The sequence below is a fragment of the Pseudochaenichthys georgianus genome, chromosome 9, assembly GCF_902827115.2.
Source record: "Pseudochaenichthys georgianus chromosome 9, fPseGeo1.2, whole genome shotgun sequence".
NCBI lineage: Eukaryota > Metazoa > Chordata > Actinopteri > Perciformes > Channichthyidae > Pseudochaenichthys > Pseudochaenichthys georgianus.
This window is the reverse complement of record NC_047511.1, coordinates 46,145,889-46,167,187: the sequence shown is the minus strand read 5'-3', so window position 1 is coordinate 46,167,187 and position 21,299 is coordinate 46,145,889. Positions and strand designations below refer to the sequence as shown.

Below are 21,299 nucleotides of genomic sequence, written 5' to 3'. Positions count from 1 at the left end.
TATAATGAGCTGGTCGTGACGAGTCTCCCCTCTCGATTAACCCGAGTCCTCTGAGTCCTATGGTGACGTACAAATTAAAACGATAAATTGTGTCACTCACTACTCTCCTTATTGTGAGGGAAACCTCTGCAGCAATGGAGAGTCAGGACTCAGAGAGACACGAGGAGAGCTTTGATGTCAAACACTGGTAGTTTATTACAAGTATCGGCCGGAGAAATTCACATCACAAGTCACAGCAGCCAGAGGTTCAGACTGCACTGGTGCATTGCCACGTAAATTCTGCCCAGCCTCTCTCTCTCTCGATAGACCTTTTAACTAGTTTACAGAGAGTTAATCAACAGCTGGGAACACTGGAGATATCCCCAACATCTGGAGACACTGAATCACTTGCCTGACTCTTACAATACGTCCACACAGCAGCTTCAGAAGAATCTTCCACCGCTTCCAATGCTTCTCTGCCCATTGACTTTGAATGGGGATGACGTCACTTTGCCTCGCTTTTTGCCGAACTGCATTGTGGGGGAGCGAAGTGAAGATTTCCAGGATTTCCAGGATCTCCAGGATTCAAAAGTTGAGCAATGTTCAACTTTTGAAGCTGAGCTGGAAGCCTCAGCCAATCAAACACGTTTATGCACATCTGACAGTAGAAGCGCTAGCCAATCAAACCGCGTGTAAGCAGGGAGAACCAGACCGCAGTTCATTTCCTCATATTCCAAACGAGAAGTTACGGTAGCAAATCACCCGGTTCTTTACGACCAGAACTATTACCGGGATACAAACCGGAGGAACCAGGCATGGAGGGAGGTGGCAGAGACAGTGGGTGAACCTGGTAGGGTTTCGCCTGTTTGGGGAGTTTATATATATATATATATATATTGCTCGCATAAAATCCTCGGGGTTTTTTGCTTTGTATGTCGGGGGCGGGAGATTCATGTGATTGGTTGTAATCAAAACTCGCGTTGCTCGCAAAAAATCCCCAAGCTTTCAGACACGCCCAGCTCAAAGATTTTCAAGATTTTTGAAAAGCTGCTGTGTGGACGTACCGTTAGGCTCTGTGACCGAGAGTTGACCGGTCATAAAGTGAGAATAAGTGCAGCAGCACATTCTTTAAAGGAGATCACAGAGTCAGGGTTGGTTATTAACATCAACAGGCAATAAGGTTAAATATCTAGGAGTAAAGACAGAAATATTCCCTCACACTTATAACATGTAAAATCACATTACAACGTACCCCGGTCCATCTGCTTAGCCTTTAGCAAGTAGGATAGCTGCCAGACGTTCTCCTTTGGCTCAGGGGACGCGGATCAGTGCAACTTCCTGCAGACTCGGAGCCGTAACCGTATAGCAGCAGATCCGGAGATCCAGCAGACTCGTCGTCATGCACGAGTCAACAGCAGACTCAGATTCGCAAATCCTGACTCACGGAATCAAGGGAACTTCCTTCATTTTGTATTAAAGCAAAAAGACACCACTTTACACAAATATAACACATACAGACAACAGTACTGCAATGACTACGCAGTCCACGAGAAAAGAGGGGGGGGGGGGGCATATGATTAGATCTACATGACTCAAATGACTCGTATCTCTTCAATGACTGACGCAGAAGACCCTGAGTCCGTACAAGGATCCGGATTTGCCATCTCTAAAGTACATTGTAAAATAGTGGCAAAGGATTGTGGGAAATTCCCAGAGCAAGTAATTAATGGATCAAGCGGCACTATTAATGTCGGGACAAAAAGTGATTATTTTGTGGAAAAAACACAAATTCGGCGTCCATTTGGTTCAAATCTGCTCATTATAAACCTTTCGAATTAGCTGAGGGCCAATTGAAAATGGACACTGGAGATATCCCCAACATCTGGAGACACTGAATCACTTGCCTGACTCTTAGGCTCAGTGACCGAGAGTCGTTGTATTCAACATGTAAGAAGTAGAAAGTACAGGTATTTGAGTTCAACATGTAAGAAGTAGAAAGTACATGTATTTGTGTTCAACATGTAAGAAGTAGAAAGTACAGGTATTTGAGTTCAACATGTAAGAAGTAGAAAGTACAGGTATTTGAGTTCAACATGTGAGAAGTAGAAAGTTCAGGTATTTGAGTTCAACATGTAAGAAGTAGAAAGTACAGGTATTTGGGTTCAACATGTAAGAAGTAGAAAAAACAGGTATTTGTGTTCAACATGTAAGAAGTAGAAAGTACAGGTATTTGAGTTCAACATGTAAGAAGTAGAAAGTACAGGTATTTGGGTTCAACATGTAAGAAGTAGAAAGTACAGGTATTTGGGTGCAACATGTAAGAAGTAGAAAAAACAGGTATTTGTGTTCAAAATGTAAGAAGTAGAAAGTACAGGTATTTGTGTTCAACATGTAAGAAGTAGAAAGTACAGGTATTTGGGTTCAACATGTAAGAAGTAGAAAGTACAGGTATTTGGGTTCAACATGTAAGAAGTAGAAAGTACAGGTATTTGGGTTCAACATGTAAGAAGTAGAAAGTACAGGTATTTGAGTTCAACATGTAAGAAGTAGAAAGTACAGGTATTTGGGTTCAACATGTAAGAAGTAGAAAAAACAGGTATTTGTGTTCAACATGTAAGAAGTAGAAAGTACAGGTATTTGAGTTCAACATGTGAGAAGTAGAAAGTACAGGTATTTGAGTTCAACATGTAAGAAGTAGAAAGTACAGGTATTTGTGTTCAACATGTAAGAAGTAGAAAGTACAGGTATTTGTGTTCAACATGTGAGAAGTAGAAAGTACAGGTGTTTGAGTTCAACATGTGAGAAGTAGAAAGTACAGGTATTTGAGTTCAACATGTAAGAAGTAGAAAGTACAGGTATTTGAGTTCAACATGTGAGAAGTAGAAAGTACAGGTATTTGAGTTCAACATGTGAGAAGTAGAAAGTACAGGTATTTGAGTTCAACATGTGAGAAGTAGAAAGTACAGGTATTTGGGTTCAACATGTAAGAAGTAGAAAGTACAGGTATTTGAGTTCAACATGTAAGAAGTAGAAAGTACAGGTATTTGTGTTCAACATGTAAGAAGTAGAAAGTACAGGTATTTGTGTTCAACATGAGAGAAGTAGAAAGTACAGGTATTTGTGTTCAACATGTAAGACGTAGAAAGTATAGAACCTTTTCTTTAATATATTGATCCTGCAGAATCTCACGACACATAACACAAACTGGAATCACAGGTGCAAACGCGTTTGAACAGTATGTAGTAAATATAAACATATTCTATATTGTAGTCAAATGTCGTATTTTACCTTCTTATGTAATTATATATATGTTTAATTTCCCTTTAATCAATCTTTTTATTCTTACTTTAACTTGTGTTGATAGACATATTTGTCAATATTTTACTTATTTATCTTCATTTATCTATTCTGACTCTGATTCTAAACATTTAAGTCCTGCATTTTATCCGTCAAAAATCCTTAAGTTGTTATAATAAAACCCAGACAGGGGAACTCTAAAACACTTGTCTAGTTACCATTGATACTGGGAAAGATGTTGAAATGATAAACTAAAAGATAAACCCTCTCTGTGTTTCTCTGTCACCGTTTCTCTGCAGGTTGTTGACAGCATGTGCTGCGACGCGTCATTTCAGCACATTTCCCAGTATCCTCACATTATGTGTTATTACCTGAGTGGTATTTATAGAGAGCCTGTTCTCTGGGAGATATGGAAACTGTGAGAATGTGTTTTTCTACCTCCTGATTGTAACAACAATGCAGGTCCGTATCATCATAATCACAGCGTGTTTGGATGTGCGCACTTCCTGCTCTCAGGCCAGGTGAATATAAGGCCTCCGAGTGGTTTCCTTTTTAAAGCAATTCACTTCCTTGCTGTGAGGAGGAGGAGGAGGAGGAGGAGGAGGAGGAGGAGGAGGAGGAGGAGGAGGAGGAGGAGGAGGAGGAGGAGGAGGAGAGCTGTCTGCGTCCATGCGCTGTTTGTCAATTGAATTAATGCTGCTGACTTTAAGGAGGAAGTGTACGCAACTCATTTGAAGAAGTACTGGAAACTTTACTTTAAAGAGTCCTCTCCTGCTGATGTTCAGGTGTATATCAGTATGTAGTGTCTCTACTTTAAAGAGTCCTCTCCTGCTGATGTTCAGGTGTATATCAGTATGTAGTGTCTCTACTTTAAAGAGTCCTCTCCTGCTGATGTTCAGGTGTATATCAGTATGTAGTGTCTCTACTTTAAAGAGTCCTCTCCTGCTGATGTCCCTGTGTATATCAGTATGTAGTGTCTCTACTTTAAAGAGTCCTCTCCTGCTGATGTTCAGGTGTGTATCAGTATGTAGTGTCTCTACTTTAAAGAGTCCTCTCCTGCTGATGTTCAGGTGTATATCAGTATGTAGTGTCTCTACTTTAAAGAGTCCTCTCCTGCTGATGTTCAGGTGTATATCAGTATGTAGTGTCTCTACTTTAAAGCGTCCTCTCCTGCTGATGTTCAGGTGTATATCAGTATGTAGTGTCTCTGCTTTAAAGAGTCCTCTCCGCTGATGTTCAGGTGTATATCAGTATGTAGTGTCTCTGCTTTAAAGAGTCCTCTCCTGCTGATGTTCAGGTGTATATCAGTATGTAGTGTCTCTGCTTTAAAGAGTCCTCTCCGCTGATGTTCAGGTGTATATCAGTATGTAGTGTCTCTGCTTTAAAGAGTCCTCTCCTGCTGATGTTCAGGTGTATATCAGTATGTAGTGTCTCTACTTTAAAGAGTCCTCTCCTGCTGATGTTCAGGTGTATATCAGTATGTAGTGTCTCTGCTTTAAAGAGTCCTCTCCGCTGATGTTCAGGTGTATATCAGTATGTAGTGTCTCTGCTTTAAAGAGTCCTCTCCTGCTGATGTTCAGGTGTATATCAGTATGTAGTGTCTCTACTTTAAAGAGTCCTCTCCTGCTGATGTTCAGGTGTATATCAGTATGTAGTGTCTCTACTTTAAAGAGTCCTCTCCTGCTGATGTTCAGGTGTATATCAGTAGGTAGTGTCTCTACTTTAAAGAGTCCTCTCCTGCTGATGTTCAGGTGTATATCAGTATGTAGTGTCTCTACTTTAAAGAGTCCTCTCCTGCTGATGTTCAGGTGTATATCAGTATGTAGTGTCTCTACTTTAAAGAGTCCTCTCCTGCTGATGTTCAGGTGTATATCAGTAGGTAGTGTCTCTACTTTAAAGAGTCCTCTCCTGCTGATGTTCAGGTGTATATCAGTAGGTAGTGTCTCTACTTTAAAGAGTCCTCTCCTGCTGATGTTCAGGTGTATATCAGTAGGTAGTGTCTCTTCATGTCTCCATGCTTTAATGTTCAAAAAGTCTTTATGTTTCTCATACTGTCTGTGCTGCAGCACCTCTTTTCACCCTCTGTCTGAAACCAGAGCCCAGTCTGCTATGAAACCAGAGCCCAGTCTGCTCTGATTGGTTAGCTGGGAGAGAAACTCTCTCTGGAGGGAATACAGGGATTTTAGCCTTTGTAGACCATTTACCAGTAATGCAGATCTCAGATGAGCGGTTTCCATTTTTCAGAAACATTTCCATCTTATTTGTATATTGAAAGCAACGTAGCACAAAAATCAGTAGACAAATTCATCTTTATTGACAAGAACAGTAGTGCTGATACAAGGCCAGAGCTAGGGGGAAGCTCAAAACAGTGCATAACTCAGGTACAAAAAACCGTCATTGAGAGACTTTCCACTGGATCTGTAGTCTGGGTAATCCCATTAAAAGATAGAATAAAAAGTTCAGTTTCAAAATGGAATAGACTGAAGCCCCCCTGATGAGAGTTTTACATGAGTTTTTTTGTTCTTTTTTTTGATTAGCTTACTATATATACAGTACAAAACATGCATCCCATGTTATTTCACAACTACCAGTCTTACAATGTACACTGATTGCACACAATCAAATGAGAAATAAATTAAAATAAATAATAGACAAACTGTATACATCCGTCACAGACGCTAAACGTAAGACATACTTGGCTATTCCTATTTCTCCGACACTGAAGAACATCTTTTCAAGCTACCATTAATTTACACACCAAATAGTACAGTCCTCGGACTTCTGGGCTGATGACAAAACAGCCTGAGGTAAGCTTTAGCACGTGAGACATCGCTCAATTTCAAAGGCTAATGGTGCGTTCACAGCGGACGCTAAGCTAGTGTTTCTTAAAATAAATTGATTGCGTTAAACTTCACGAGTCAGAGAGGAGGCGGGGCTTACTTCCATTTAGAAAACAGCCATTTTTCATCTTCCATGGCCGAATGTTGTGGATGTCCCAGATATGGAAAGAAACCAAATGACCTTTTGACTGGGTGTTCATCTGAAGGAACACATATCTATACACATTTCACTGACCTGTACTCAAATCTTTGTTTCCTTCTTTGGTATAAACCATATTTTAACAGATTTTGCCGTGATTTCAATGCAATAAAATCATCAAAAGCTACTAACCTGCAATTGTAAATTGAATCGCCAGAAAAAGTTAACTTTATACGGCTATAAAGGAACTATAGCACTGTCAGATGCTAAGCTAACGGCGGCTAATGTTGGGCTATAAAGGAACTACAGCACGGCCATTACTAACTGTCATCACGCTAAGCTAACAGTGGCTAATGTTCAGCGTGATGACGTCTTGTAGTCTCATTTAAAGGCTTCAAAATATCCAAGTGGAGTCTTTACTTTAAATCTTTTCAGCTTGTGTTAACCACCAACTTTATTTTATACGTGTAAGCAATAACACATCCAAAATAATATTGACCTTTAGATGAATTGCAAAAATGCTGACTCATTCCTGGTTTTAAGTGTTCTCTTCTTATTTTTCCTTTTGCAGATTCAGGACAGGTGTTAATAACCGTTAAGGTTCAAAGCTGGACCAGCATTATCTCTCTCTATATCCCAAAAATATTTTAGTATTTCTGTAGTACTTCATATAGCCGTTTATAGCATGCTAACACGCTAAACTAAGAACATTATCTCCGTCATTGTGATCATGTTAGCATGCTAACAGCGGCTAGCATGTATTTTGGAATCACTTGCTAGCGACCGATATTTTAATGACACAGAAACTTATTCATTTTCTCTAGCAAGTCATAAGTGGCAGAATCAATCTTATTTACTGCAATGGTATGAGCCGAATATTAAAGAGGTTTTGCAGTGATTTAATTGCAAAAAACTGATTAATTGGGAAGACGAAATAGCAAAATTCAGATACTGATTAGTGAAAAGTAATCGGTTCTGTTTGCAAGAGAGCTAAACATTTTTTTTTTTAAATGCTTGTTTTCTGAATGGATATGGGATGGTTCAGGGCTAAGCTAGCATTGTAGCATCTCTGTCCAAAATTAAAATAACGTGTGACTTGAAATAAAGCAGCGACTTTGTCACATTTGTGTCATTGCATTGAATTTATATGTAATCGTGCCATGCAAAAAATTCGCCTTGCATCTGGTGTGAACGCACCATAAAGAAAATAAATTGAAAGTGATATAATGCCATAAACTTGAAATATCAACAGCTACAAACATTTTTTTTTAAAAGCCAATGTTGCATGTTGCTTCTTGATTCTTTTTTTTTTCTTGAAAACATATTCAGAGTACCTTTGATCCCTTTTAAGCTTGATCCAATGACGGAAACTGATAAATTAGTGCAACACAACTTCAAATCAGAATTGTGCCACGCAAAAAAAATCGCCTTTCATCCGCTGTGAACGCACCATAAAGAAAATAAATTAAAAGTGATATAATGCCATAAAACTTTAAACATCAAACGCTACAAACAAGAAGAATTAAAACTTTTTTTTTTGTAAAGCCAATGAGTACTTTTGATCCCTTTAAGCCTGATCCAATGACGGAAACAGATAAGTTAGTGCCATACAACTCCAACAATGATTACAACCACGAAAAAAGGTGAAAAACCCAGAAAATGGCGCTCAGTGTTCCCGTTTCTGCTTCCGCCCGCCGTCCAGCTCGTCCAAACCCGAGGCGGAGCGCATCATCTGGAGCTGAGAGTGGGTGCGCGGCGGCTGCTTCTTCAGCTTCTGCAGGTGAACGTCGATGGGGTCGAGGTCGGGTTCGACGACGGGGACGGGCAAGTATCCTCCGTCCCTCGGCAGACACATGCACCACCCGGCGCCCGCCAGATCCAGCTCGGTGTACTCCACCTCCTTCTTCTTCAGCTTGAAGTCCACCATGTCCGTAGACTCGCTCATGTCCACCAGCAGGTTCCAGAAGACGCAGCTCAGGATGATGCCAAGCAGCTGCAGGGAAACACAGGAGGGTTTTAACAGCTTTATTTACATTAGGCGCTATCACACCGGAGTATTTTTTCCCCGTACTTTTCCCTTTTGGTTCAGATAGTTCCTGGGATTTTGCATTCACACCAAAAAGAGAACTTAGTTCATGAGTTCAGGTCACAACCGCTAAGCTAAAGGCGGCTAAGGTTGGGCGTGATGGCGTTTCGTCGTCTCATCTAGACACTTGTTAGTAACCTCCGTTTTTAAATTACGGCTCAAGTAGTCAACCCTACAATATGGTCACATTGAGGTTGTGGGGGAAACTTCTGTGTAGCAATGCAGTGGGAGTCACCGACTCATGAAGGAGACACGGGAAGAGCAGGAGCTTTGATGTCAAACACTGATGGTTTATTTTGGAGCTTCGGCCGGAGAATTCACATCACAAGTCCAAGAGCCAGAGGTTCTGACTTCACGGAAGAGTTGCCACATCAAATCTGAAGAACTCTACCCCGGACCGTGTATTTAGCTAGTTCAGAGAGAATAATCAACATGCTGCATAACAAGGCAAGGCAAGTTTATTTATATAGCACTTTTCAACACAAGGCAATTCAAAGTGCTTTACAAAAAATGAAAGACATTAAGCATTAAAAAAGAAAAGCTAATAAAATAAACATTAAAAGAAAAAATACATGGATAAAAGTTACAGTGCAGTCTAAGATATGAATAGTTCAATTAAAAGCAGCGACAAAAAGAAAAGTCTTCTTGCTGGATTTAAAAGTAGTCAGAGTTGCAGCGGACCTGCAGGTTTCTGGGAGTTTGTTCCAGATGTTTGGAGCATAATAACTGAACGCTGCTTCTCCATGTTTAGTTCTGACTCTGGGGACAGAAAGCTGACCAGTCCCTGAAGACCTGAGAGATCTGGATGGTTCATAGTTTAGCAGGAGGTCAGAAATGTATTTTGGGCCTAAACCATTCAGTGCTTTATAAACCAGCAACAGTATTTTGAAATCTATTCTTTGACACACAGGAATCCAGTGTAAATACTTCAGAACAGGAGTGATGTGATCCACTTTCTTAGTGTTAGTGAGGACTCGAGCAGCGGCGTTCTGAATCAGCTGCAGCTTTCGAATATATTTTTTAGTGAGACCTGTGAAGACACCATTGCAGTAGTCCAGTCTACTGAAGATAAAAGCATGGACAAGTTTTTCCAAATCCTGCTGTGACATTAGTCTTTTAATCCTAGATATGTTATTTAGGTGATAGCAGGCTGATTTAGTAACTGTTTTAATGTGACTGTTGAAACTCAGGTCAGAGTCCATGACTACACCTAGATTTCTGGCTTCATCTGTTGTTTTGAACATTGCAGACTGAAGCTCAGCGCTAACTTTTAAACGTTCTGCCTTGGCTCCAAAAACCATTACCTCAGTTTTATCTTTGTTTAATTGGAGAAAATTCTGACACATCCAGTCATTGATTTGTTCAATGCACTTACTCAGTGTTTGAATTGGAGCATAGTCTCCTGGTGAAATTGTTACGTACATGTGTGTGTCATCCGCATAGCTATGGTAACTTATTTTGTTGTTTTTCATTATCTGAGCCAGTGGTAGCATGTAGATGTTAAAGAGAAGAGGCCCCAAGATGGAGCCTTGAGGAACCCCACATGTCATATTTGTCAACTCAGATGTGTATGTACCGATAGAAACAAAGTTGTTTCTGTCCTTTAAGTAGGATTCAAACCAAATTAGAACTGTTTCCGAAAGTCCCACCCAGTTTTCCAGTCGGTCTAGTAATATGCTGTGGTCAACAGTGTCAAACGCAGCACTGAGATCTAATAATACTAACACTGAAGTTCTGCCACTGTCTGTGTTTAAGTGGATGTCATTGAAGACCTTTACAAGAGCAGTCTCAGTGCTGTGGTTTGGACGAAAGCCTGACTGGAACACATCGAAACAGTTATTTAAATGCGAGAAATTACTCAACTGTTAAAAAGCTACTTTTTCAATGATTTTACCTAGAAATGGCAGGTTTGATATGGGCCTGTAATTGTTCATTACTGAAGCATCTAGATTATTCTTTTTTAAGAGCGGTTTAATGACTGCAGTTTTCAGGGCCTGTGGAAAAATACCTGAGTGAAGAGATTTGTTTACTATATGAAGTAGTTCTGAGGCCATGCAAGGCCAAACATCTTTGAAAAAAAATCCTGTTGGAATAATATCAAGGCAGCAGGAGGAGGACTTCAGAAGTTGAATAATGTCCTCTAGGTTTTTATCATTAATCTGATGGAATTGTGTCATGGTGTTTGAATTGATATTAGGTGGACATAGGGACAACACATTTGCTGTTCCTGATGCAGAGGCACTGACTGCTCGTCTTATTTTCTGAATTTTGTCAGTGAAAAAGGCAAAATCATTGCACGCCCTGGTGGATAGAAATTCAGAGGCTACTGACACTGGGGGGTTAGTTAGTCTGTCGACGGTAGCAAACAAAGCACGTGCGTTGTTTTTGGTAATGATGTCGGAGAAGAAAGACTGTCGTGCGTTTTTCAATTCCAAATGATAAAGGCCAAGTCTCTCTTTATAGATTTCAAAGTGAACCTGGAGATTTGTTTTTCGCCACCTGCGTTCAGCTTTTCAACATTCTCTTTTTCTGTTTTAACGGTCATGGCCTTTCTCCATGGAGATATTTTCTTCCCAGTCACTTCCTTTACCTTAATTGGAGCAATGGCATCTATAACATTTTGAATTTTTGAATTAAAATGATCTACTAGCTCATTTACTGAGATGTTAGCAGGGGCAAGTGTGGAAGATAAATTCTGTGTAAACATTTCCCTAGTATTTTCAGTTAAATATCGCTTTGTGGTTACCTCTTTTTGAACATTTGTGTCAACAGAAATAGAGCTCTCAAAGAAAACACAGGAATGGTCAGAGAGTGCAACATCAGTCACCACAACCTTAGAGATATTCAGACCCTTTGAGATAATTAAGTCCAGAGTGTGCCCCTTATAGTGCATGGGCTCCGTCACATGCTGAGTCAGTCCATAGCTATCAAGAACACAAAACAGTTCTTTAGCCCCTCTGTCCTGGGGGTTGTCAACATGGATGTTAAAATCACCAACAATGACTAGACGGTCAAAGTCAATACACACTATAGACAGCAGTTCAGTAAAGTCATCAAAAAAGCTTGCACAGTATTTGGGTGGTCTATAGATATTTAGGAACAGAGCTCGAGGGGAGCATTTCAGCTGAAGGGCCACATATTCAAAAGAAGCAAAGTTCCCATACGATGTCTTCCTGCATTGAAGGGAATCATTGAACAAAATAGCAACTCCACACCCTTTCTTATGCATTCTTTCCTGACTCATAAAACTAAAGTTGGGAGGGGTTGATTCGATAAGAACAGCTGCACTGTTATTTTGTTCAATCCAAGTGTCTGTTAAAAACATAAAATCGAGTGCTCAGTGATAAAATCATTGATTAAAAATGTTTTTCCTGCCAAAGACCTAACATTTAATAAAGCTAGTTTAAGTTGGTTAAACACACTATCAGTCAGGTTTTTTGTGACAAGCTGTGGCTGACATGGAATCACTTCTAAATTTGATAAACTCACACAAACGTTTGGGCGCTTCCTGTATCTAAGCTGATTCACCGCTCTTAATCTATTACCTATCAACACAGATATCGGCAAAGCTACTGGCAGACGGGGCCCCGGCTTGTCCTGGAAAGAGTTGAGAGTGCCATACGCCCTTGAGCCTGGACCCAGCACATATCAGTAAGAGTTTGTTGTGTTTTGTACACACACATCCTTATCAGGCTTCGGAGACTGCAGATGCTTTCTTGAAGGGAGGGGAGGTGGTTGCCGTAGGCACGGTGATGGAGACGGGGGAGATGGTGCGCGTCTTTGCAGTGATTTTGGTGGGCGTCGTTGAGGAGCGGGGATAAAGGACATGCTGCCAGCCCTGCGTATCGCCTTAGTTTGGTCTTTGAACTCCAGGAAGAAAATGTATTCATTTATTCTGTAGGAGTGGTGCTTGGAGAGAACCAATGCTATTTACAATGTTGTTTTAGAAAAGTAATTATTGTAATAAATCTCCTCTGAAGGGGCGCCGCGACAAGTCTAAATTATGCATGGGCAGATTTGGTTACAAAGAACTCAATGGTGCTCTAGGAGGAGATTCAGGTGATAAGGGGGGGGGGGGGGGGGGGGGCGGGTTACCTTGGTTGCCGATGGTTACACATTATTTGGGGAGAAAATAAATGTTTGTTTTGTAACATTCCAGGCCTGGTTGTTGTGAGGAACATTAATAATGTCAGGAGGTTTTCCCAACAGCCTGGAGGGAAACCTGGCTCCAGAGCTCAGAGTCAGTGAAGCGCTGCGTGAGTTTTAAATTACCTGCGGCAGGCCGATGGCGCAGGAGAGAGCCGTCGTTATTCCCACGTTGTCGCTCATCCACAGGTTGACTGCGTGGATGCAGCCGCGCACGTGGATCAACTCGTGAAGGGTTTCACGCTGATGCTGGGGGGGGGGACAAGAGGAAACGTTTCAATTTCAACACTCATCACTCCCTGCTTCCAAAAATATCTATTAATAAGGAGAGGCAAGGCAATTCAAAGTGCTTTACAAAAATGAAAGACATTAAGAAACATATTATAAAATGACATCTCCAAACACTCATTTCAAAGCAAAGATAATAAAACATGAATAGCAAAGGTAGATGAATTAAAGTGACAGCGCAGTGTGAGATACACACATCTGAAATGTTTAGTTCTGACTCTCAATCATTGCTCACTTTAGCAGAAATAGTTTTCTGTGACCTCACTTTCTTTCTACTTTCTTGTCCTTTAGTTATTTCAAGTGTTTCATGCTAAACGAACCCCCCTTTGGACAATTCTAATCCGACCCCATGGTACCTTTCAGTGGGGTATGGTTCCTCTTTATACAAGAAGAACCAGTGACTCTTTAAAGTTGTCACACACAGTAGAAATACTTCTTTATATAATAATAATAAAGTGCTTTACAAAATGACTCATCACAAGTACAAAATAAACCTCTTATTTGTTAAGAACTTTAAAAAGGTACATGCAGCAAAATATAACATTTGATCAGGTTAACAGACACAAGGAGGTAAAAGGTATGATAATAACATTAAAATAAATCATTATTTCTCTCTGACAGATAAGACATAGAACAACTGAATCGATGCTACAATATAAAACCCCATAAAACAAAGTGAACATAAAGGTACAACCGAAAAATAAAAAATAATTATAAGCGCAATAAACCGTATTTAATTTAGTCTTAATGAACATTATTTAATTTCATATTCTGTTTTTGTACATATCATATTCTGTTTACATCAGGGATGGGCAACTTGGATGGTGGTGGGGGCCACGTCATTTATGTTCTGGCCACCAGGGGGCCACACACACACACACACATTTCCTGGAGACTATCCTAACCATAACCAACACATGCCTAACCCTTACCCTAAACCTAACCAAGTCTTCACCCTAAAATTAATGATTCCCCTTATGGGGACCTCCATTTTGTCGACGAGTCCCCACACGTGACTGTGTAAACAGATTTAGGTCCCCACAAGTATAGTAATGCTAGACCACACACACACACACACACACACACACACACACACACACACACACACACACACACACACACACACACACACACCTTGTATTGTATGTAATTATTAACAAATATAGTATAAGTCTGACATCTTCATTGACATTTTTCGATCTTTCAGGGAGCATCCTCTAATAAGCCACTAAACAAATATCAGTTCACAGAAATATTATTTAATTTTTACAAGTGGCATGTTTGTATTGAACAGATAATTTAACAGTGGAATAAAACTATTTTAAACTATTGGAAAGCACGGACAATGTGTGTGTATTAAGATTAACCATTAAGATGACATAAGCATGAAGTCATGAACACTAACCCAGATATTAGTCTAACTTGAACCTAAGACACGTGTAGCCTCCTATTTTTATTGTTAATTACGTTCTTTATAAATTAATCTGAGTTAATCTAATTAATTTGCCCATCCCTGGTTTACATGAGCTCCGGTCAGAAGAACTTCATTGCCATTTCTCCACTATAGCTTTGCGTATATGACAATAAACCCTTTGAATCTTTTGAATCTAAAATGCAGCTCTTTGCTTCAAAAACAGAGTCTGAACACCCCACATAATTAAGATATTAAATAAAACATAAAGTTTCATCATAAAGCCAAACATGTTTTAAAAATGACAATAAACTAGCAATGCTATTTACACAGGCGGCACATTTAGAAATATCTAATATACTGATTGCATTTATTGTTACAGAGTTAACGATGTAGGACGCATTGATGGTTTTTACATTCTCATTGTGATGGAAAAATATACATTTAATGACACCTATTCAGCCTTTAACAAATTGTGCTTCGTGCCATTTGGATATTGCACGTCTCCATATTGTAATTTTGATAAATGTCATTCATTGTGCAGACTTAATGGAAAGCCACATAAGTGATCACATTAGAAACACAAGGGGAAGATAATAATGCAAATGAAAATGGATGTTTGAGCACATTGATTTATATTACTTAATAGTTTATTTTATTTCCGTTTTTGTTTATTGCCAATGTAGATTTGAATTAGTGTAATTATTAGTGACAAGTTGATTAAACTAGTTTATGCTTGTATCTTGAAGGCGGTTTTGGTGATTATGTATTTACTGGAGACGGTGTCAGAGAGGGCAAATGTCTTCTTTTTTTTTTAAACCAGCAAATGCCACAGGAAAGGCAAAAAGGGCAAGATAGTAAAACTGTTTTCATTATACTTTCTGATATTTGACCATTTAATAAACTGCAGAAGACAGTTAGCGCTTTCACACCGGAGTACGGAGAACTAGGCGGGGGGGTTTCACACCAAAAAAAGATCTGGAACTAGTCCCTAGCTCGTGCGAACCTTTTCACCCCCAGATAGTCCCTGCTAGAGAGGTAGTACTTTCCTGGGGAGGAAATGGTTCGTGGGTGTGTCGGCCACACTAACAATTTCTGATTGGCTGGGCGTATTGCAAACCACGCCCCGTAAAACTCCGAAATGTTTTGTGAAGCTGTTATATTATTTGCTTGCATTAGCCCAGCATTAGCTCAGCATTAGCCCAGCATTAGCTCAGCATTAGCCCAGCATTAGCCCAACATTAGCCCAGCATTAGCCCAGCATTAGCCCAGCATTAGCCCAGCATTAGCCCAGCATTAGCCCAGCATTAGCCCAGCATTAGCCCAACATTAGCCCAGCATTAGCCCAGCATTAGCCCAGCTTTAGCCCAGCTTTAGCCCAGCATTAGCCCAGCATTAGCCCAGCATTAGCCCAGCTTTAGCCCAACATTAGCCCAGCATTAGCCCAGCATTAGCCCAGCTTTAGCCCAGCTTTAGCCCAGCATTAGCCCAGCGCACCAACGGAGAGAGACCAACTTATGGCAACACATTACATTACATTGCATTTAGCTGACGCGTTTATCCAAAGCGACTTACAATAAGTGCATTCGACCAACAAGATACAAACATGGGAGCGGTGGAGTGATGAGGAGGTGTCGGCGCTTCTGGCCATTTACTCGGAAGCTTCTACTGAAGCCAGTCCCCAACTCCAAAGTTTAAGTGACGTCAGCGGCTTCATTTGCGTAATCCTCCTTCAGGGACTTATTCCGGTGAGAACGCGATCTACGAGGACAGTTCCAGGGACCAAAGAATTCGGGGGGGACAAGTACCGGCTAAGTACTTGGTGTGAAAGCGGCTATTGTTCTTGCCTGGACAATAGGCAAGATTTACGGTTTCATTTCTTTATAATTTTGCTCTACAATGGATATTAGATTTAGATTTATTTTCATAGCACAGAAAAAAACAGTTAAAAAAATACAGAGACAGCGAAATGCAGTTTTATTTTGTATCTGTAATGTAACGGTATTAAATAAATGTAGTCAAGTAAAAGTACACGATTTAAGTACAAAGTAGGAGAAATGTCAATACTCAGTTAAAATACAAGTACCTAAAAATTGTACTTAATAATAATTAGTTATTTTGTTGGCGCTTTCACAGGTGCTCAAAGTCGCTTTACAGAGATAGTGAAAAGAAAATAACAAATAAATATAGTTAAAGTCTAATTAAAATCAAGCAATACAACAACAATCACACATTAAAAGCCAGATTGAAGAGGTGAGTTTTTGTACGTTTTTTGAAGGTGGTGAGGTCGGTGACTTGAGTAAATCTACTTAGTTACTTTAAAGGTCCCATGTCATGCTTTTCCGGTTAGTACCCGTCCCCTTGTGAGTTATGAAAGTCTTTCTGCATGTAAACGGTCTGCAGAGTCAAAACCCCTCAAAGTGCACCCTGTAGCGAGTAGAACTCTAAAGACCTCCCCAAAACGCCTCGTTGGAGATTCCTCATTTGCTTCCTGAGTGCTCTGACGTGGGGATACCCAGAGGCCGCACCCTCTGCCAGCCTTTCACGAAACAAAGCTTCCCAAACCTTTCAGCGATGCATGCCGGATATGCTCAGCGTAGGGCTGAAGAACGATGCTGTTCCTGCTTTGTTTGGACCAGCGGGAGATTCGGGAACACAACCTGTCAGTATTCATGTTGTTTGTGTATTTATGATGTTTAAAACAAACAAGGTATCTACCACGACTGTTTCAATGGGTAAACGTTTTTCTGGCTCTCCGCAGACCCATTCTCACAGCGTTATAAACCTTTCTCAATATCAAGCCACACTTATTGTTTTGACTTCGGCTGTGAGTGTGTGTGTGCTCAGGATGAGTTTCGCTTGTTCTCGCTGTAGATCGTTGCTGCGATCTGCTGCGAGGAGCGCAGCAACGAGCCTCTCAACGTCTCGACCAATCACAGCACACTGGGCTCACAGGGGGGGGCAGGAGCTCCAACAAGCCGTGTAGGACAGAGAGTGAATACACAGACTACACAGAGATGCTGTGAGAAACCAATGTGAGTTTGGAACATTGAACAATGTAAATCTATTCTAGTCGACCTCAACAATGGAACTATGATCAGTGGAAATGGCCGTGACACGGGACCTTTAAACTACTGGACTAAGTGTGAACCTGCCACATTCAAAAGAGGATTTCATTCCAACCATCTATCTCCATGATATAAATAAATATAATATAAAAAAAAACGTTTTGGGCCTAGCCCCTCTCATGAGTGAAAACACAATGTAAAGGCGGCTGTTTGAAGATCATGACATATCATCCAGCATTAGTAGGGGGGAAGGGAGGCCTTACGTCGGCAAACAGACTTGGTCTAGGCAGCTATTATTATTTTGGTAAAACCCTCAGCGCATCAGAAGTGTTTTTGTTTCTCTCACCTGTTGATCCAGAGTCTTGTAGCCACACAGAGTGTTGATGACCTCTCCGACCTGCAAAGAACCACAGAGAGACTTGAGATGAGCAAAGACAACACTGTTTGTGTTGGTCGGTATTAACTGGACTTTGATCGGGGAAATCTGTTCAACAAATTAAAAAAATGTCTGTCAAAATGTACGATGAAAATAATTCCCCTTTGAATCATTTATATTATTATCTTATTTGTTTCATATCAATTTGATCAAGAAATGTTTCCACAGCAGGTTAAATGTAAGAAAGGACATGTTTTGTAAGCATTACAATTCTTAAATGGCTTAAATCTTAACTCAAGCAACAACAAAAAAGCTTCTGAAATGTAGCTAGTTCTGTCACATGTGTTAGCCTGGCCCATGGACATCATGGACATGTTGTCATGGGAACACAAAGTCACATGACCTGGCCCATGTTCAGTGTGTGTCACTGAGAGACTTCATGAGATAAAATAAAGGCTAAAGCTGCATAAATGGTAAATGGACTGTACTTATATAGCGCTTTATCCACAGTCGCCCCCCATAAGGAACTTTCCAGAACATTTAAATGTCATGTGACACCTGTGTCTCCGAAGGTTCTGATGGGTTCAATTTAAAGTCCGAAAGAAAAACTGCAGCAGAACTTCTTCATTAAAATGTTCCGAGTACTTCGTCCACGTCTGGAAACAGCCTCTTCTCGTCTACACCTCTTATCGATTGTTTCCTAAGCTCAATAATAATAAACGCAGATAATATTTGACCCATTTCTCCCAACAGAATAGCTAGTGGGCACATATGTGGGCGTAAAGCCCCTCACACGGGGGAGTCTCTGTCCCCTGAGAGGTTTGCGGAAAGGTTCTGCAGCGCTGGAGCTGATAACGTGAGGAACCTGGACCTCGCCAGCGCTCCACTTTATATCTCCGCTCCGGGTGAGGAGGATTTTGTCATTAACTTCTCTGGCGACGCTCCACTGCTCCAGAGACGATATCAGGGACGTGAGCATAGAGGGGATATACAGAGAGGAGGGGGCACAGGGACTTATATTTAAAGGTCCCCCATTATACTGTTCTTCATCAATATATCACAGGTCTCAGATATACACAGAGCCTGTCTCTGATTGGCTGAAACACCAAACAGATCATTGCAGCGTTACCCATAATCCCCTCTGTTTCAGCCCTGTTTCCAAAGTGCTGATTCTGTCTGTTACTTTAGATCAGGGGTATTGAACTCAAATTCAACGAGGTCCAGTTAGAGAAAATGTCCCCATGCAAAGGTCCGGAACATCAACATGTCTAAGTTGCTTCATGAATTAGTGTGATATGTATTGAAGCAGCTGTAGCTTTATCAACGTCTGCATGTAATCAACGACTGACTGCCAATCAAATAAAGAAAGTACAATTAATAAACAACAATATGTATTGTCAATGAACATTGAACTACACAAGTATACAGTAAATACTGTGGATATGTGTAATGTTCCTCTCGGCTGCATTTAAAAATAAAATAGAGAAAATAAATAAAATAGCTTTTGAAATGTGTGCATCTTCAAAGTGCTTAACTTTAGATAAATAAAATAAAGTGTAGCAGCAGCTTGAGTTTCCCTTTCTCTTTGGTAACCGTTTCACATCATGACTCAACAGTTTCAGACGATTATAGAACAATATCAGTCTTTACATCATAACATTGAACAGTTTTAAAGATTCTCTTTCTTTCCCTCTTATATTGCAGTCCCTCTCTCACTTTGTTCTGTTCAGTGCGAGAATTGAGCTGGAGCTTGTCCTGCCAGGAGTTTAGATCTGGGCTGAAATGGTGTCAGGGCCATTCTCACACACATGCAGGTGCTCATTGGTTAGCCTGGAACGATATTTAGTTTTTGTGACCTCAGTTCTGACTTGAGAGGGAATGTTTGGTCAAACACTGTCTCATAGTGGCGTTTTGGCACTTTTAATGAGCGCCACGGTCTCTGAACAAATGAGACACACTGGCTCTGTGCTCCCAGTGGGCCGGAGGAACATGAGTCTGTCCACTCAGGGTTCCCACTGTCCACTTTTCTCTTCTTGGAGAGCGCCATGTGTAATGATGTGTCTCTCCCTGTCTGCCGCTAACCCGCCTGTTCACTCTCCTCTCCGCTTCTCCCCCTGTATCGCTAACAATTCTCTTTACTCACTTTCCTCTCCGCTTCTCTCTGCCGCTCTCTCGTCTCTTCTTCTGTGTTTCTCTCCCTGTATCGCTCACTCGTCTCTTTCGCCCCCTGTCGGCGGTGGTTCAAATAGAATCGCCCCGTCAAAATTGAAATCCCCTATTAATGTATTGATTATATGTCCGGGTCCGTGTAGGTCGGCGTCTGGATCCGTACCCGGACCGCGGTCCGCCTGTAGCCGACCCCTGCTTCAGATGAAAATAAGGAGCCCCTCCCCACGCCCCTCTGAGAGATATATTTGGTTACAAAGACTCAATGGTGCTCTAGAGGAGATTCAGTTGATAAGGGGGGGGGGGGGGGGGTTACCGTGGTTGCTGATTGGCTAATGGCTCCACAAGACAACACATCGTTATGACATCACAAAGTGGCCAAAATCTGATCAGCTCATTTTCAGACAGGTTTTTATAGAAATGGATCAAAAAGAGAGAGAATCTTTGTTCCTGAAACGTTCAGAGTGTCTTTCCACAGAGGGGACACATGTTGATGTAGAAGAGACATGAAGAAGAGGGGACACATGTTGATGTAGAAGAGACGTGAAGAAGAGGGGACACATGTTGATGTAGAAGAGACGTGAAGAAGAGGGGACACATGTTGATGTAGAAGAGACATGAAGAAGAGGGGACACATGATGATGTAGAAGAGACATGGAGAAGAGGGGACACATGTTGATGTAGAAGAGACATGAAGAAGAGGGGACACATGTTGATGTAGAAGAGACATGAGGAAGAGGGGACACATGTTGATGTTGAAGAGACATGAAGAAGAGGGGACACATGTTGATGTAGAAGAGACATGAGGAAGAGGGGACACATGTTGATGTAGAAGAGACATGAAGAAGAGGGGACACATGTTGATGTAGAAGAGACATGAAGAAGAGGGGACACATGTTGATGTAGAAGAGACATGAAGAAGAGGGGACACGTGTTGATGTAGAAGAGACATGAAGAAGAGGAGACACATGTTGATGTAGAAGAGACATGAAGAAGAGAGGACACATGTTGATGTAGAAGAGACATGAAGAAGAGGGGACACATGTTGAAGAGACATGAAGAAGAGGGGACACATGTTGATGTAGAAGAGACATGAAGAAGAGGGGACACATGTTGATGTAGAAGAGACATGAAGAAGAGGGGACACGTGTTGATGTAGAAGAGACATGAAGAAGAGGGGACACATGTTGATGTAGAAGAGACATGAAGAAGAGGGGACACATGTTGATGTAGAAGAGACATGAAGAAGAGGGGACACGTGTTGATGAAGAAGAGACATGAAGAAGAGGATTTTGCATAATAGGAGACCTTTAATTTAAAGACAAAACTCTACTTGAGGCCACATACTAAGATAAGAGGTACTTTATTTATCCCAAATTGAGAAATGTTGTATTATTATTATTATTATTATTAGTCAATGTACTTGAACATGTTAGAAACAAAACAAACAATAATAATAATTATACAAATAATAATAATTGTAACAAAGAGAAGCAAAATAAA

General features: G+C 40.8%; 1 protein-coding gene across 1 annotated transcript in view; it reads right to left on the bottom strand.

The window, feature by feature from the left end:
• Window positions 1-5,567: 5,567 nt before the first annotated feature.
• Window positions 5,568-21,299, bottom strand: part of LOC117452240 (tetraspanin-15) — a 32,150-nt gene continuing 16,418 nt past the window's right edge. Inside the window, exons 6-8 of the mRNA XM_034090747.1 lie at window positions 17,601-17,651; window positions 12,614-12,736; window positions 5,568-8,248 (exon numbers count right to left, since the gene is read on the bottom strand). Coding sequence (XP_033946638.1) covers window positions 7,922-8,248; window positions 12,614-12,736; window positions 17,601-17,651 — 501 coding nt within the window. The 3' untranslated portion in view covers window positions 5,568-7,921. The remainder of the gene's footprint in view (window positions 8,249-12,613; window positions 12,737-17,600; window positions 17,652-21,299) is intronic.